The 16,731-nt window shown below is 41.9% G+C and overlaps 1 protein-coding gene and 1 long non-coding RNA gene across 10 annotated transcripts in view; one reads left to right on the top strand and one right to left on the bottom strand.

Annotated features, from left to right (window-relative positions):
* Positions 1–16,731, bottom strand: part of LOC143822100 (uncharacterized) — a 210,277-nt gene that overhangs the window by 135,907 nt on the left and 57,639 nt on the right. For 6 of the 8 annotated variants that reach the window (XR_013226041.1, XR_013226038.1, XR_013226045.1 and 3 more), the window contains one exon: positions 11,018–11,111. This is a non-coding gene — a long non-coding RNA (uncharacterized LOC143822100). Of the gene's footprint in view, positions 1–9,664; positions 9,812–11,017; positions 11,112–16,731 lie in introns of all 8 variants that reach the window. The other 2 variants (XR_013226046.1, XR_013226040.1) reach the window with 1 other exon arrangement.
* KCNQ5 (potassium voltage-gated channel subfamily Q member 5) overlaps positions 1–16,731 on the top strand; it is a 380,258-nt gene that overhangs the window by 308,835 nt on the left and 54,692 nt on the right. For both annotated transcript variants that reach the window (XM_077306720.1, XM_077306710.1), the window contains exons 4-6: positions 8,891–9,066; positions 10,446–10,571; positions 15,603–15,713. In XM_077306720.1, coding sequence (XP_077162835.1) covers positions 8,891–9,066; positions 10,446–10,571; positions 15,603–15,713 — 413 coding nt within the window. The remainder of the gene's footprint in view (positions 1–8,890; positions 9,067–10,445; positions 10,572–15,602; positions 15,714–16,731) is intronic.

Raw genomic sequence — 16,731 nt, 5'->3', positions numbered from 1 at the left:
GCTAGATATTTAAAAGGACACAAACAATTATTATTCACTAGGACTAGGATGCTTCCTGGTTTGCTAGAAATGAAAAGAAGTTGCTAGGTTCTGGGAACATTTTCAAATTAGTGCGGACTAGGGAGGAGGTGTGTTGGAGTCTTAGTAACTTATTTGAACCAAGATTTATTTCTAAGGCTAACATGTTAAGACAGCCAGAACCTGTGAACTAAAGTACCATTTGGTTATTTAGTGAAAGGATCTAAGAAATGGTCTTAAGAAATAGAGAGCATTTTTCTCTCTGCCAGTGAGCATAATGAGATTTTATGGAATTACAGCTGATCTTGCCCCTTCTCCGCTGATGCTCTTTTTTGGGGGGGATGACCCAAAACTTGTTTGCTGAGTCTCCAATGACTGCTAGAGAAAAGGTGGGCTTGGTTAACAAAATAGAAAGGGAGAAAGGTCAACAAAATGGAAGCTTGATGGTGACAGAGTGTATACACACTCGTATGTTAAAGTGACCAGAAATCTGGGGGCACAAGGTGGGACAAGTCACCGGCGGCGGCTTATACACGAGTATATATGGTAAGCATATAGCAATCAACAAATAAAGGAGTCAAGTTAGAAAGACAAAACATATTCTTTCTTTGACCAACTTTTGATTGTAGGAGTATTCAGTTACAAAGATTTCCCTGGTTCCAGGAGAAGTGCAGGCAGCTGTCCATGAGGAGCTAGAGCTGTTTGTCATCCGCATATTGATGACAACCCAGCCCAAATTTCAGACCAGCTGGGCCAGAGGGCACATTTAGACGTTAAAAAGTGTGGAGGAGAGGTCTAGCCCCTGTGGCTCTCCCCAAGGAAGTCAAAAGGGGCACGACAGCTCTTCTCCCACTGCAACCCCCTATGTCTGGTTCTGCAGCAAGGAGAGCGACCACTGGAGGGCTGTCCCACATATCACCTCTTTTGGGCCAGGCCCCCCAAGCAAGTTTTGGTCAGATGATGACCTCATCACACTTTTGGGTGTGTAGTGAAACAGACGATCCCATAGATACACCAGTAATAGATCATTTAGGGATTTAGTGTAGCTGTTAGAGCACTGGTGTCATATTTGCCCTGTCAGGATCTGAGCTGCTGCATCTTTAACCAGCTAGTTTCTGGAGCAGCCTCAGGGGTGCCTCCTGCATACAGCAAGTTGCAGAAGTCTAATCAAGTGACCAGCACCTCCCTGTATGGGGGGCAGGCATATTTTAGTCTGCCCATGGAAACTTATGGATCTAGGATTCCTGAATGCTCTGCAGGACACAATGCCCTCTGGCGACTCATTGGTGGCCTTGGTGGAGGATTGGCAATCCCACGTCAGCCAACATTAACAAGATCACTCCCCAACGCCCTCTCCGTTCTCACCTCAAACAGGCTTATTATTACTCCAAGAGCTTTAGGAAAATAAGAGGGAAGTGAGATAGCTACAGTGAGTATGGAGGAAGACATGACAAAGCTACAAGAACATCTTATTGCACGCTTATGAAGGGATATGAGATGGTGGTGAAGGTGGCGAAATGGGAATTTTATGCCACCTCTATTGCATCCACTAGCTCCTGCTCCGCACAATTGTTCATGGTAGTTTGGTCCCTTACTGCCCTCAAGTAAAGGCACCAACATAGTAGTCAGTTGGATCTGAGCTGTCAAGGCATTAGTGAGATTCTTTGCAGATAAAGTCTTGTCACTTTGCTGTAACCTTCCTGCCACAATTGATACAGAACGTGAACTGGAAACCCCTTGGCCATCTTGGGGGATAATGTTTAATGGATTCAGACAGCACTTTAACCTAACTGGACAAGTTGCTGAGTTTGCTGAGGGCGCCCACCTGCCTCCTAGATCCCTGTCTGTCATGGTTGCTTAAATTGGAGGCCCGCTAAGGCATATTGTAAATCTCTTCCTGACATCCAGGGAGTTCCCAGGGGGGCTGAAGGAGGCAGTGATTCACCCTCTACTGAAAAAAACATCCCTTGATCCATGGGACTCAGTCAACTACCACCCCATCTCACATCTTGTGTTTCTGGGAAAGGTGGTTGAAAGGGATGCCATGGAACATGCGGCTGGCATTCTTGGATAAGTGCTTGATCCATATCAGTTGGGCTTATGTCCTGGTTACAGGGTGGAGACTGTGCTGGTCGCCTTGATGGATGGTCTCCAGCACCAGCTGGACAGGGGTAGTTCAGCTATCCTCATGTCAGCTATGTTTGACATGGTTGACCATGAGTTGTTAGCCCACTGTGTCACTAGGACTGGGATTCAAGGGACAGTCTTGCACTGGCTGATCTCCTTTCTCCAGAACTGGACACAGATGGTGGCTGTGGGGGAGGAGCTGTTACACCCCTACCAACTCCCTTATAGAGTGCCGCAAGGAACAATACTCTCTCACACACTTTTTAACATCTTCATGCGCCCTCTGGAACAGCTGGCACTGAGGTTTTGGCTGGGATGTCACCAATATGCAGATGACGCCAGCTTGATATACTGGTTAGGAGTGCTGACTTCTAATCTGGTGAGCAGGGTTTGATCCCCCACATGCAACCACCTGGGTGACCTTGGGCTTGCCACAGCACCGATAAAGCTGTTCTGACTGAGTAGTAATATCAGGGCTCTCGCAGCCTATCTCACAGGTGTCTGTTGTGGGGAGAGGAAAGGGAAGCTGAGTGTAAGCCACTTTGAGACTCCTTCGGGTAGAGAAAAGTGGCATATTAGCACCAACTCTTCTTCTTCTTCTTCTTCTTCTTCTTCTCCTCCTCCTCCTCCTCCTCCTCCCCCCCCTGATGCACAGCTGGCCAGACTCCCCCAGGAAACTTTTGAGTGATGTTTGGAAACGGTGTCTGGATGGCTCAAGAAGAATTGCCTGAAACTCAACCCCTCCAAGCTGGTGGTCCTGTGGGGGCCAGATGAGGAAGCGTACCTCCCTTTCCTGGATGGAAGGCAGCTTGAGGCCAGGGACTTGGGAGTTCTCTTTGGTGCCTCCTTATCAATGAAGGCACAGATCACCAGAGTAGCCCAGATGGCATTTTTCCATCTTTGCTAAGCTAGGCGATTAGCGCCCTAGTTGTTCCCAGAGCACCTAGCCACAGTGATTCATGTGACTGTCACTTCCAGACTTCTGTAATTTACTCCACATGGGCTGGAGGAGGAGGAGGAGGAGGAGAAGAAGGGCTTTTCCTTAATCCAGAAGGTACAGTTGTTACAAAATGCAGCTGCTAGGGTCCTCACACCATCATCTTGGAGGATCCATATCCAACCAGTGCTGAGACAAGTTCAAAGTTTTGGTATTGACCTTCAAGGCCATCCAATGTCTGGGCTCATATATCTGAGGGACTGCCTGTCTCCTTATACCCCCCGCAGGGTACTTCACTTGTGGATTTGATTCTGTTGGTGGTCCCCAGTCCCCTGCTCTGACCAGATGGAATGAACTCCTGGAAGAGCTGAGGGCCCTGACATTGCTGTCAGAGTTCTGCAGGGCTTGTAAAATGGAGCTCTTCTACCAGGCATTTAGTTGAGAATGCCCTGGAACATCAATGGCCGGAGGTTGGTCTTTTTAATACATTCCTGAGGCTTGTAGGCAATATGTGCAGGGTGGCCACTTTGGTATACTCTGGACTGGTAAGCTGGTAGGTGGCTTTTATGCTGCCAAGAGTTACTTTTATGCTGCTAAGAGGAGGAGGCTTTTATGCTGCCAAGAGTTGTATTGTTGTTTTATCTATTGTTATATGGGGGGAGGGTATTGTAAATGATCATGAGCCTGCTTGGCCTGGGAGTGGCAGTCAAGAAATCAAATAAATAAATAAATAGTTTGAATGTCAAGAGATAGTTCACACGGGGTGAAGAAAGTTCTGGTTGCCCTGACAAGTGACCTTTAGAGAAAACTAGATCTAGGTGGGTTAATATTGCTGTTCTTCCTAGACCTGACACCAGCATTCAGTATGGTCAACCATGAGCTTTTGACCCACCACCTAGCCAACAAAGAGATTCGAGGTGCAGCCCTTAAATGGATGCAGTCTTTTCTCCAAGCTTGGGGACAGAGGGGAGCATCTCCCAATGTCACACTCTCACTTGTAGAGTCCCACAGGGAATAATACTCTCCCTTATGCTATTTAACTAAAACAATCCTGCCATCAAATGTATGTAATCATGTCATTTAAATCAGTGGCCTTATTGAGTGCGTCATCTTGTGTGGAGGTGAGGTTGGTGATCAATTAACAAGGACAGGTCCTTTTCTATGGTAGCGTGCTGTCTGTGAAACAGTTCATTGCCATTCATCTAGTGTCTGTTGTTTTATTTCAGGCACCAGTTGAAAACATTTATGTCAGGACTTCAATTTTTATGATGTACATGATTGTGTCTGCATTAGATTGTCTCTTGAGTATTACAGCTGTGATGTTAAACTACAATTTGCTATTTTTTATCTGCTCCTTTTTTAATCAGTAGGTATTTTTGTCTGCAAATAAGGTTTCAATCATTAACATACTTTTTAAATAATTATTTGTTACTTCCATTGATAAAAACAAAAAAAAAAGGTTTTTATGGGAGAAGGACCTGTCCTTCATGAAATGTTTTTGGCAGGCAATTAAGAAATATATGGGATACCTTGGAGAAGGTCATAAAATAAAAATAACCATCCGCTGTTTAGGATGGAGTGTACCCTTCCTGAAGAAAATGCTATTAACTTAAATCTTTGCATACTACATTGTAGCCACAGCTGGTCGCAATGAAGATATGATTTTACTGGCCTACTGCAATTAATGCTACTAATTTCTCCCATAAAAAGGAGACGTTTGTTGCATTAATTGCAGTAGGCCAGTACTGCAATGAATGCAGTAAAAAGGGAGAAATTATATAAAGGGAGAAATTAATATAAAAAGGGAGAAATTCATATAAAGGTAAAGGTAAAGGTATCCCCTGTGCAAGCACAGAGTCATGTCTAACCCTTGGGGTGACGCCCTCTAGCGTTTTCTTGGCAGACTCAATACGGGGTGGTTTGCCAGTGCCTTCCCCAGTCATTACCGTTTACCCCCCCAGCAAGCTGGGTACTCATTTTACCGACCTTGGAAGGATGGAAGGCTGAGTCAACCTTGAGCCGGCTGCTGGGATCGAACTCCCAGCCTCATGGTTAGAGCTTCACACAGCATGTCCCCTCCCTTACCACCCTGTGCCACAAGAGGCTCTTAGAAATTCATATACCAGAAGATAATTTATTGCTCTTTCCTAGATCACTCTGCTTCAAATTGCATGCGAGAGGGGGGGAACATCAGTGGCATATGCCTTTGGGCACCACTTGATGGGGAGTACCATAGAGCGGTTTCTATTAAAGTTAGACAAGCTATCCTTGGATAATGATGATGATAACTCAAGAGACATACCAGAGGAATGCAGGTGCCCCAGGTGCAGACGTAGGAAGTCAGCTGGAGAGTGCTTCCAGCTGGCTTCATGCAGAGTCCAGCCCAAGTCTTTAGCCTCTAAGAGAACAGGGAACCTCAGCATAGCAAAAAGCCCTTTATGGTCAGCTTGATCTATTCATCTTGATCTCAGTTTGGCTAGAAAGACTCTCATAACTCCAAGACTTGCTTAACAAATCGTACAAGATTTGTTGGGACCTGCTGGGACCTGCTCAGTAATTGCCAGCTTGCATGTCATTTTATTCCAGTAGTCTAGCCTTTCTCCTACCACACAGCTCAGCCAGATCTTGCCAAGCAGTAGTTAGGGTGCTGCAGCAAGATAGAACAGCATTTCTCTCTTAATTTCAATCCCTGTTTTTTTACACATTTCTCATTAATTTCTGTCTTCTGTCACCTAATTTTTCCATGACCTCATCTACTCTTTATTTTCACTTCTGGGTCTCAGGACCTTCTCATCCCTATTCTGCTTGGCAGAGAATATACAGACATACACACCCTTGCTTGGACTCAGTTGCTGTTTCACAGTAGCTGGCATTGCCACAATGGCACTGGGTTTTCTGGGCACTGTACATAGCCCCAGGCTAGTCTTGTTAGATCTCAGAAGCTAAACTGGGCTAACACAGAGGACAGCAATAGAAAACCAACTCGAAACATCTCTTGCCTGGAAACCCTATGGGATTGTCATAATTCAGCTATGACTTGGCAGCAAAAAAAAATGATGGGAGTGTTAAAAATTATCCACTCCAGGCGTCAATAGGCTAGGTACACCATTCCTATACTTATTTGAATTCTTCTTTGAACCTAAAAAGAAGAGCTGTGTTTTTATACCCCGATTTTCATTACCCAAAGGAGTTCCAAAGTAGCTTACAAACACCTTTCCCTTCCTCTCCCCACAACTGTCACCCCATAAGGTAAGTGAATTGACAGAGCTCTAAAATAGCTGTTGTGCTAATACAGCTCTAAGAGAACTGTGACTAGCCCAAGGTCACCCAGCCGGCTATATGTGGAGCAGTAGAGAATCAAACCCGGCATTCCAGAATAGAGTCCAGTGCTCTTTAACCACTACACCATGGTGGAATCATGTCAGCTGGAGAGCTTGCAGCAGCATAGCAGGAAGGAGAAACTGTTTCCATAAAAGAAGTTGGATTGCCTTGGGATTGTCCCTAGATTAGCCTGTCCTATCTGTGAGGCACCACAGCAACTAGGTGGAAGAGAGATAGCTGAGCTCTATGTCATTGAGACAGAGGAATCTGAACCTGCTGGGTGGGTAGCTGGGGAATCAAGGAATGGAGAGTTGTTTCTTGCAGCCAGGTTTGCTTTAGCTTCTTCTTCATTGTGGCACTCTGGGAGGTGAGGGATGAAGAACTATTGCAACCAACAACAGGCATGGGAACAAGAGAGGCAGAGGGAATGAAAGAATGTTGGGAGGATTACAGAGAAAGAAACAGAACATTGCAGGAAGAACTAGGGAGGCAGAAAGACAGAACTAAAGAGAGATCAGTGATAGCATTTGTTGGGGGGGAGGGCAAAAAACATCAAAATTAACAGGCATTCTGGGCAGAGGTGGGAAAAATATCAAGAGACATACTGGGAAAGAAGAAACAAAAATAGTGATGAGAAGGGTGTACAGGAAAAGAGAAAGTGAGAGAGAGCCTGAAAAAGAGAGAAAGGGCGGGGAGCTGGAGGAAGAAATGGCAGTGGTAATGGGATGGCTACTCTTGCAGCTTTCTTGTGAATCCCCACTTGTATTTTATGTCTTTTAAAAAAACAAAATTATTTACTTAATTAGCCCCAAATTCTGTGGATTTATATGACAGACACCTCGACTGCCCATCATTTGGGTTTAAACAGTTGTGTCCAGTTTGGTCTCAAAACGCTGGCATATAAAAGTTAGACGAGTCCCCTATTGCACAGGACTTGAGATGTTTGTAAACTGCCCAAAATAATGTTTGGTAAAAGTCCTTTTGCTTGCAGGTTATTAGGGACGGGCAATTCAGTTTGGATAAGCTGAAAAGTACCCAGATCAATGCTGATTCAAATACTTTTTGGACCTATCCTAGCCAAACCGCCCATCCCTGTAATTTAATGGGCCAGATCAGCAGTGGCTGATAGGTCATGATTGGCAATTCGGTCATGATTCAGCCAGTTAAAATACCTCCAACTGCTTGGCATACCAACCCCTTTAAATGCCTCCCCCTTTCTCAGGCATTTAAAGGGGTTGGTACGCCAAGCAGTTGATAATGACAGACATTGTGCACCCTTTAAAAGCAAAGCTGCCTGCGAAGGTTTGGGGACACATTTAAAGGGTACAGCATGTCTGTCATCATCTGTTTGGAACACACCAAACTCTTTAAAGGTTTGGTGCGCCAAATAGCTGATAATGACAAGCACACTGTGCTGTATAAATGACTCCCCAAAGCCTTGCAAGCAACTGAATTGGTTTGGGCTCAATCCGAAATGGTACAATCTTTTGTGTGTGCACATGCTCACATCCTTATCCATGGTTCCTCTATATATTTGTGAAACAGCCTGGAGGGTGGGACATGTCTGGCTGTCCAAGTTGGAATATGGAATATGGAATACGCTGGCTGCACACTGATTGGCCCTGCCCCTACAGCTCCCACCCTCCCTTCGTGGACGCTAGCCATGGTCCTTTCAGACATGCCAGAGACAGAGAGAGCCCTGCCAGACTGAACACGAGCCCTCATTCCTCCTGCTGTGAGGAAGGCAGAAATAGACATCAAAAGATGTCTGGCAACTGCTGACAGAGTCCCTGCTGCAACGGAGGGAGAGACAGACAGACAGAGAGACCTGCTCCAAACTGTACACCAGCCCTCCTTCCCTCCTACAAACCAGCCCTCTTTACCTGTTATGCCTCCTGCTGTGAGACACTCAGCAAGAGGAACAGAGAGGCACACAGAGTGAGACTTGCACCTCCCGGTGTCCCCTGGTTTCTAGTGCCCATTGCATTCCTGCTTGCAATGGGCTTTCTTGCTAGTGTTACTATAAAACTGGGTGAAAGGGCATTTGTTTAGTGTTGATATTTTTTTCATTTTCTAATGTGTAGGAATATTATTATTTGCCTGCTTTTCAGATTCAAACTTCTCCATTATTCTGTACAGGATAGTTTAATGCCTTACTCATCATGATATTGCTGCTGCTCCATCATCTTTCTTTAAAGAACATCATTTAAGTGCTTTGTTATAAGTATTAATGCAGTATTACATGTAATTGACCCATATTAGAGACAAAATTTACAAGTGCTTTTTAGAAAGTGGCATTTTTTCTTCCTTTCTTTCTTTAGTGCTAGTTGTGTCTTTTAAAGATTTTAGTACTTAGTTTGCAGGTCAAATCAAGACAACTGGTCTAAGATTACAAAAAAATGTATTCGTGCACTAATCATTTTCTTCACGCAGTATATTACAGATCAATTTTAGTAGATTCTTATATTTTGACTATATTTCTTTCAGACATCATTGTTCTCATCGCTTCAATAGCAGTTGTTTCTGCAAAAACTCAGGGTAACATTTTTGCAACATCAGCACTGAGAAGTCTTCGTTTCCTGCAAATCCTTCGTATGGTGCGCATGGACCGAAGAGGAGGAACTTGGAAATTGTTAGGTTCAGTGGTTTATGCACATAGCAAAGTAGGTACCCATCCTCATATTGTTAAAAATTAAACTTGTTAATTTGTCTGAATGCTCTTTATTGTGCTAAAATAGAAACTAGAAGATTCCAATGAAGAAGTGAAATCTCCTACACCTTTTTAAATTACTTAGATTTTTCATCATTGATTATACATATTTTAACTATTATAAGGCCACAAGTAAAAGGACTATGCAGCTGACCATTGTTCTGAAAGAACTTGGTCCTCCAGGTTTTTCAGTCCTTCATCAGTTTTGGTCTATGAGATGGGGGGTAGGGGTGGTGATCCTCCACCAAAAGTCCCAAGAATTGAATGTGTTGGTCTCAGGTGAGATTTGGTCGAGGACTTGGCTATCTGGCTGGTGTACTGCCCACCTTCTGCACCAGCAGATGCCCTACCTCGGGGGATAGTCCAGACCTGGTTTCAGCCATGGTGACACTGAGGCTCCTACGGATTATTACCAGCTCTACCCATCAAGCAGGTCACACCGTGGACCTGATCTTTATGGTGAAGTTAGGATTGGATCTGATATCAACAAATGCTGTGCATGGTCAGATCACTGTGCCCTAAAAGCCTGGGGGAGGAGCATAAATGCTCACCTGTGGAGACTTATGAATCTTAATGGATTCCTGAATGCTCTGCGGGAGCCAAAACCTGCAGCAATTTGCTAGATGAGATGGTTGATGACTGTCAGCTGCCATTGATAAAATCACTCCCTAATATCCTCTTTGTCCTCTCCTGGGGAGCTGCACAAGAAAAACTGGGATAGTAGATGACATATGACAAGGTGAAAAGAAGATGTAAATACAATCAAGTCACTGCTGACTTATGGCATCCTCAGCACAGGGCTTTCAAGGCAGATGATTAAGGAGAGGTGGTTTTCCATTGCTTGCTGTTTAGTCTTCCTTGGTGAGCTGCCATCCAAGTAATAACTCTGCTAAGCTTCCAAGATCTGATGATACTGGGTTATACCATGCCGTCTTCCCTTGCCCAGCGAGTTTGGCCTTGTGCTTTTTTAATAACATACCCCATGCTAAAAGACATGCCTCTTTGGATGCTGAAAAGAATTTCAGAAGAGGTTTCTGGTATGGCATTGGGGTTTATTTATTGTTCAGATTTAAAAGTTATACATTCTACTGGGTATATCCAAGCTCTAGGGCATACCTAAAGTAACATTAGACCAGGGCTTTAAAATATAGGTCCTGTAGTAGCATGATTCTTTATAGTCAATGTTTAATGAGAATTTGAGCACTAAGGAGATGTCTTATGTTTTAACTTATAAGATGTTTATACATCATACTGTTTAAATATTCCAATAAATGTACTGAACTCCAGCTAAGCTGCCATACTGATTTTTTAATTCTTATTTTTATCCTGTAGGAATTAATCACAGCCTGGTACATAGGATTTTTAGTACTCATTTTTTCATCTTTCCTAGTCTATCTGGTGGAAAAAGATGCAAATAATCAGTTTTCTACATATGCAGATGCTCTGTGGTGGGGCACTGTAAGTATGCAAGGCATTATTTCATGTTTATATCATATTCAGTGACCAGATTTCTACCTTTAATAATACTAGTTTATTCCTGTTCAAAAAGTAAACACATTTAGACTGCACAGTAACACTATAGTCTCATAACTTTCAGATATATTCCTATTTTAGTAACTGCTGGAATGACTGATCTTTATCTTAACACATTTATTTATTCATTCTTTCATTCATCCCCCTTCCCTGGTGAGAAATGTCCATATGGTAATTAACTATGCTACCATAAGCCATATTATACCCATCACACTCCCTCTTTACAGCTCTGTAGCTCATGGCAATGGCAGCTTTTAGCAGCATAGTGTCATTAGTGAAACTGTTACTTGAAAGGACTTCCAAGATCAGTGCATGATATTTGTACAACATTTCTGGCAGTGATGTGCTGATCTGCTGCAATTGTGACGTACCTTGACTGCATCTCAGGTGGTGACAGAAGTTGCCATAAGATCAGGTCTCAAGTCATATAAGAGCAGGACGTCTGAAGATTCACATGTGGTGCTTCTGCATGACAGAATGGTAGTTGGTTACTGAGGTGTCTCTTTTCTATGATTTCATTAAAAGTTAGATTTAACTAAATTAATTGCATTGTAATAAAATATAATGTACTAATATCACTTATTACATTTGAATATTTTTTGAATTGTAATACATTGCTTCATTAAATAATACATCTAGGGAATGAACAGTCCATTGACAATTTGGCTATGCTAGTTTCATACGTAACGATTGCTGAAAAAAATTTTAAAGTTTAAAATTCTTCAGAGTTTTCTGCCCACATATGCTCATTATTTTAATTCATTTTTTATTTTCCCCATAGCTGCATAGCTGCTGCCATATATCCTTTGTCACACACAAAGTCAGCCATAACCAGAAAGATAATAAAACACTCTTTTCCATGAAGAAAAGTAATTGATGTGGTTTCCAGAATGTTTTAACTTTGAGTATTTATACAGGCATTACTCAAGTGTTATGGTTGCTGATCCTCTGTTGCGTTATCTCTCCATGCTATAGTAAACTATTAATAAAGTATACATGAGTTTCCATTTTAGTGCTCCTGTGAGAAGGTATATGATCTGCCATCCCACATAATTTTACTTTTTTCCCCAAAATATTATGAAAGCAGAATGAGATACAACCGAGGAAAGCAACAAGAGTGCTATTTAGTATCATATGAACTGGTCTCTTTGAGTCTCCTTTATGAGAAGATTATAACTGTGCATTCCTCACTTGGGAGCAATTTCAGTTATATGCCTCGCCATATGAAACTGAGGTGATGAAGTCCAGACACAGGATATACTGCTAACTGTAGGAATGCACCCACAATTCAGCCTTTGAGCATCTGATTACATAATATGATTAAGTAAAATCAAGGTGTATATAACTCCTCCTGTAGCTTCCTTAGCAGAAGCTTCTGCTTTCAAGAAACATCACCAGTAGTATTCTGTATGAGGAAAGAGAAACCAGATTATCCATCTCCAGTCCAGTACTCTTTTTAACACTTTTCATATTAATTAGGAAATTCAAGTTTGTGCTATAGCTAAAGGGATATAACAACTTCTTCTCTAAGATGTTGAGGGTCATGTGTTCCATCCTCCTCCACAGTGACTGATTTGATAATGTTTAAATCACTCACAGTTAAATCATTAACAATGACAGACAGCCTGAATTTGTCACTTTCCATTTGTGAAAAGATTTTTTTAAGTAGAACTAGTTAATTATATTAAAAGTGGTGCAGGAGGAATAGCAGGTGTGGGGGGAAAGATCTACACTTAGCTGTTCACACGACTTTGCTCTGATCTTTCCCGAAACACTGGACTGTATCAAAGGTGAGGGAAAGCTGTAGAGTATATGACTGTACCATGAACTAGAACACCAGCATCAAAGCAGCCTTTTTTTTTCAGTCTGGCACACCAGAGTTAGGAACCCAAAGGTTGAGCTGCAAAAATAATTTTAATTTTTTTTTGCAAATATTTATTACACAAAATGTGCTAATTCAAATTTTTTAAAACATCTATAAACCACACAGTCATCATAATTTTAAAACATCACAAATCTAACTACTCATGGAATAGACCAACATGGAATGGACCAAACGCATTTCAACCCTGAGGGGTCTTCCTCACACATAAAATCAAAGGGCTTGCTGGGTGGCAAAGAAAAATCCTGGGGAAAAAATAAATTTTAAAAAAATATTAGAATGAGCATTTATTTAAAAATATGTCTAATGTGATATATTTTATTTATAAATTTAATTTATATAAACATGGTGGTAAATTACTATTTGTTGTTTCTCCAACTAGTCTTTGTAATATAAAAAAAATCTGATTTGGAGCTCACCATTTAAAATATATAATTCCAGAGGCCACCACTCTGTAAAACAGATGGTGATTAAATTATACAATTCAAAAACCCATATTTCAATAAAAATATCTCCATACCTATTTCTGCTTTTGCCCAGTAATCAATCACCAGTGCATTCCCATGTGTGTCAGAAAAAGCTTTGTCATTACAAAGGGGTGGGGGAGAGACTTTTTATGCCTATCTGCTAGGCTGATGCAATCCGGCTAGTATTGCATCAGCAATTTTCTATGCTAGTATTGAAGTCTTGTGAAGGAATTGAGGGAGGGAGGGAGAAACAAACCACTATGTCGAACTACTTAATTGAAAGTTTAAAATACAATCATCCAGTCTATTTAAAATGCGGACATCGGAGTTTACAATCTAAATTAGTTCTAGGCGAACAAAACATTAAAATGTCAAAGCAAAAGATGTGGTACCTGTATATTGTCTAGGAACCAAACTATTGTATAGTTGGAATGTAGCAGAGTTGAATGGGTTCAAGGAGTCCCGGACACTCTTAAGGATGTAACATTCTTGTTGAGGCTTCTTTGAAGTTTGTGAGATAACCGGTTTAATATTGATCTTTGAGAGAGGTGTATTCATGCTCTTTCTGAGGGCCCTCAGCTACATAATAATAAAGCTTTTTAATCACCTACAGTACATTTTCATGCTGTAGAAACTCTGAGGCTGTAGTGTCATAAAAGACAGATGACAGGTGGCTCTTCAGACTGTCCGCAAATTCTTCTTTTCATTAACATAATCTCCAGTGTCTGGCAGTGGTAGCAACCTGGACCAAGACCAGATTATTCAGGTTCTTTCCTGATAAAACAGGCTGATACCAATTTATCAAGGACAGAACTTTAAGAAATTGCAAAATAACAGTATTTGTTAGCCTTTTGTTCAAATTTTAGGTCTTACTTCCAGAAGCCACCACTCTATATTTGCAGAATTGGTACTTGGATATTATTTTTTATCTTTACTAAGTCTTTCAAAAGTAGCATGTGTTCTTTAATTTTCTTTAGCATGTGGAGTGGCTCATTTTTATGCATACTAAGTTGTACCCCATATGAGTTTTGAGCTTATCCTATCTGTCAGTTCTTTAAATATATGAAACTTGATTACCTGGGTCAGAGTTAGGCATTTAAACTGTATATAGATGCAGTAAATGAAATTTAAGGCCATCTTCTCCATAACAGAAGCTGTGTGTATGTGGGGGGGGGGGGTTAGGGTGTGAGGTACTGATATGTTTATTGTTTCTGGGGTCTGAGGCACTGATATGTCTGTTGGCATCAGTGATAGCATGGGCAATAAACAGTATGTGTTGGCAATTGCAAATCAGCTGAGTTTCGCATGGCAATCTCAACAGCGGATGTTGTGTGGAGGAAATAACATCCAATTAGAAAAAACAAAATACGAGACTGAGCAATGATTCACTGAGTGACAGAGGAAATAAAGAGAGTTCATCTTACTCTCTGCTATGAATGGTTTGTCCCCTAATTCCTTCCAAAATGAATATGCTTTTACTGGCTTGGTGGAGTATGCTTATGAAGCTGCCTCACTGTATTTATAAGCTATATTGATATTAAGTCATAGTTTCATTTTTATGTGTCTTTAAGCTGCTTTAGGTTAATATGCATGAAGAAAATATATTTGTAGTTGTATAATAAAATAAAATTAAAGAAAGTATTTTCCAGGTCATCTTAATTTCACAGCAGTGTCACATTCAAATGCCTGGGAATGATAATGCCTTTTAATTGCACCAACTGCTGATTAATTCTTACCTAAATTTTAATGTTCTCTTAAGGTTTACACTGCAGTTGTTTGAAAGGTACTGATTCTGCTGTTTAACAAATCAGTACGCCACATGTTTCTTTCAGAAAGTTTGGGTTTCCAAATCCATGTTTTCTGAAGTAAGATGCATGCAAGTGGGAAGAAACAGGCTGGCATAAGGAAGAGTATTCTGCCTGTATCCATGATTCTCCTTTGCAAATTTCACATTCATACACACAAATATTTTCCCCCTCCCAGCTTTGAAGCATAGTTGATATTTTAAATAATTAAAATCAGCAGAATGGGATTTGTAGGGAATAACTGGTGAACAAGGCATGAGTTAACAAATTTCCCACTCACCGATTCTCCCTTCAAGTGTCCTGTACCTACAATGAAAACAGGGGATTGGGAATCCTGTGTCATCCTCCTAACACATAATTTTCTCATAATGCTGCAATCATGTGCACACTGGTTTTGCTGTATAACCTACAGCAGGTAGTCAAACTGCGGCCCTCCAGATGTCCATGGACTACAATTCCCATGAGCCCCTGCCAGTGAACGTTGGCAGCGCCTCATGGGAATTGTAGTCCATGGACATCTGGAGGGCCGCAGTTTGACTACCCCTGCCCTACAGTAATCAGTGCAATGTTGTGCTACAGTATAATTATTTTTATATTATTATACTTGTATTTATTTCTCACCCTCTCTCTGGTGACTTAAGGTGGGTATACCTGTGATTGTCCAATTTTACTCAACTTGCCACATAAAAATTTATAGCTCAGGTTGATTTCTTCAAATGCCAATTCATATCATATATTCATTGTTCTTTATTGCCTGTATGTGTCTACTTTTTCTTCATGCTGACATATTCATTTCTTTCAGATCACATTGACAACAATTGGTTATGGAGACAAAACCCCCCTCACATGGCTAGGAAGGCTGCTTTCTGCGGGGTTTGCACTGCTTGGCATTTCATTCTTTGCACTACCTGCTGTGAGTATTTTTACAGTTTTTAAAACTTCACACACTTATCTGATATAATGACAGAAATAATGTTAGCGAAATGGGTGTAGGAAGGAGAGGCTGAGTGTTGACAATATTAAGCCAAAGTGAAGAGATAGGTTCTTGAGAGATCCATTGTCCTAAATTATGTCTCTCTCTCTCTCTCTCTCTCTCTCTCTCTCTCTCTCTCTCTCTCTCTCTCTCTCTCTCTCTCTCTCGGGCTTTCTCAACCAAGGTTTCATAAAACTCTAAGAGCTTCTTGACAGTCTTGGAAGGGTTTCCTGAATCGGTGGGAGTTAATTTTTTTTAATTGTTAAATAAGTATGGTGATGTGACCATATATAGTCATGTCGACTGCCCCCCCAATTGCCAATGATGGGCCTGAAGGGATGGGAAGTAGAGGGGTCCTGGGTGGGTGTGTACACAGCTTTGCTTACCAACCATATTCTGCATGATTGTGCCATTTAGGGGTTTCTTGAAGCCTAAAGAATGCTTTAAGGTTTTCTCAATGGTAAAAAAAGTTGAGAAAGTCTGCTCTAAGGTGAAGAGCAGGTCATTAGGTAGCTGGCTACCCATTCTCACACTTCTAAATTATATGTCCAGAGTGGCTGCGCATGCGCGTTTTCGCCAGCAGGTGGCACTAACATGCATGCGCGGCAGCTCCACGCATGCGTGTTTGTTTGTGCCAGCGGCCGCGCCTGCCTCTTCCCCCCCCCCTTCGCAGCAAGAAGCTAGCTGGGACACGAGCAAAGTGGCCACTTTGGCAGCCGCTTCACTCGCGGCCTGGGGAGCTTCTCGTTGCAGGGGGGAAAGGCAGGCACGGCCGCCGGTGGCCCGTTACCAAGGCCTTCACGGCCCAGTACCGGGCCACGGATAAGGGGCTGATGACCCCCGCTGTTGACTACAATCCTTTCTATTATAAAGGTGCTGTCCTTTGGTGTTCCATTATACTAAAGTTCTAATGTCTTTTTAAAAATGACTTATTAGACTTTACTGTTTTGTACATTCA

Source organism: Paroedura picta, chromosome 1, assembly GCF_049243985.1.
Source record: "Paroedura picta isolate Pp20150507F chromosome 1, Ppicta_v3.0, whole genome shotgun sequence".
In the NCBI taxonomy this organism is placed as follows: domain Eukaryota; kingdom Metazoa; phylum Chordata; class Lepidosauria; order Squamata; family Gekkonidae; genus Paroedura; species Paroedura picta.
Note: the sequence above shows the minus strand (reverse complement) of the source record. Positions and strands in the feature narration are given on the sequence as shown.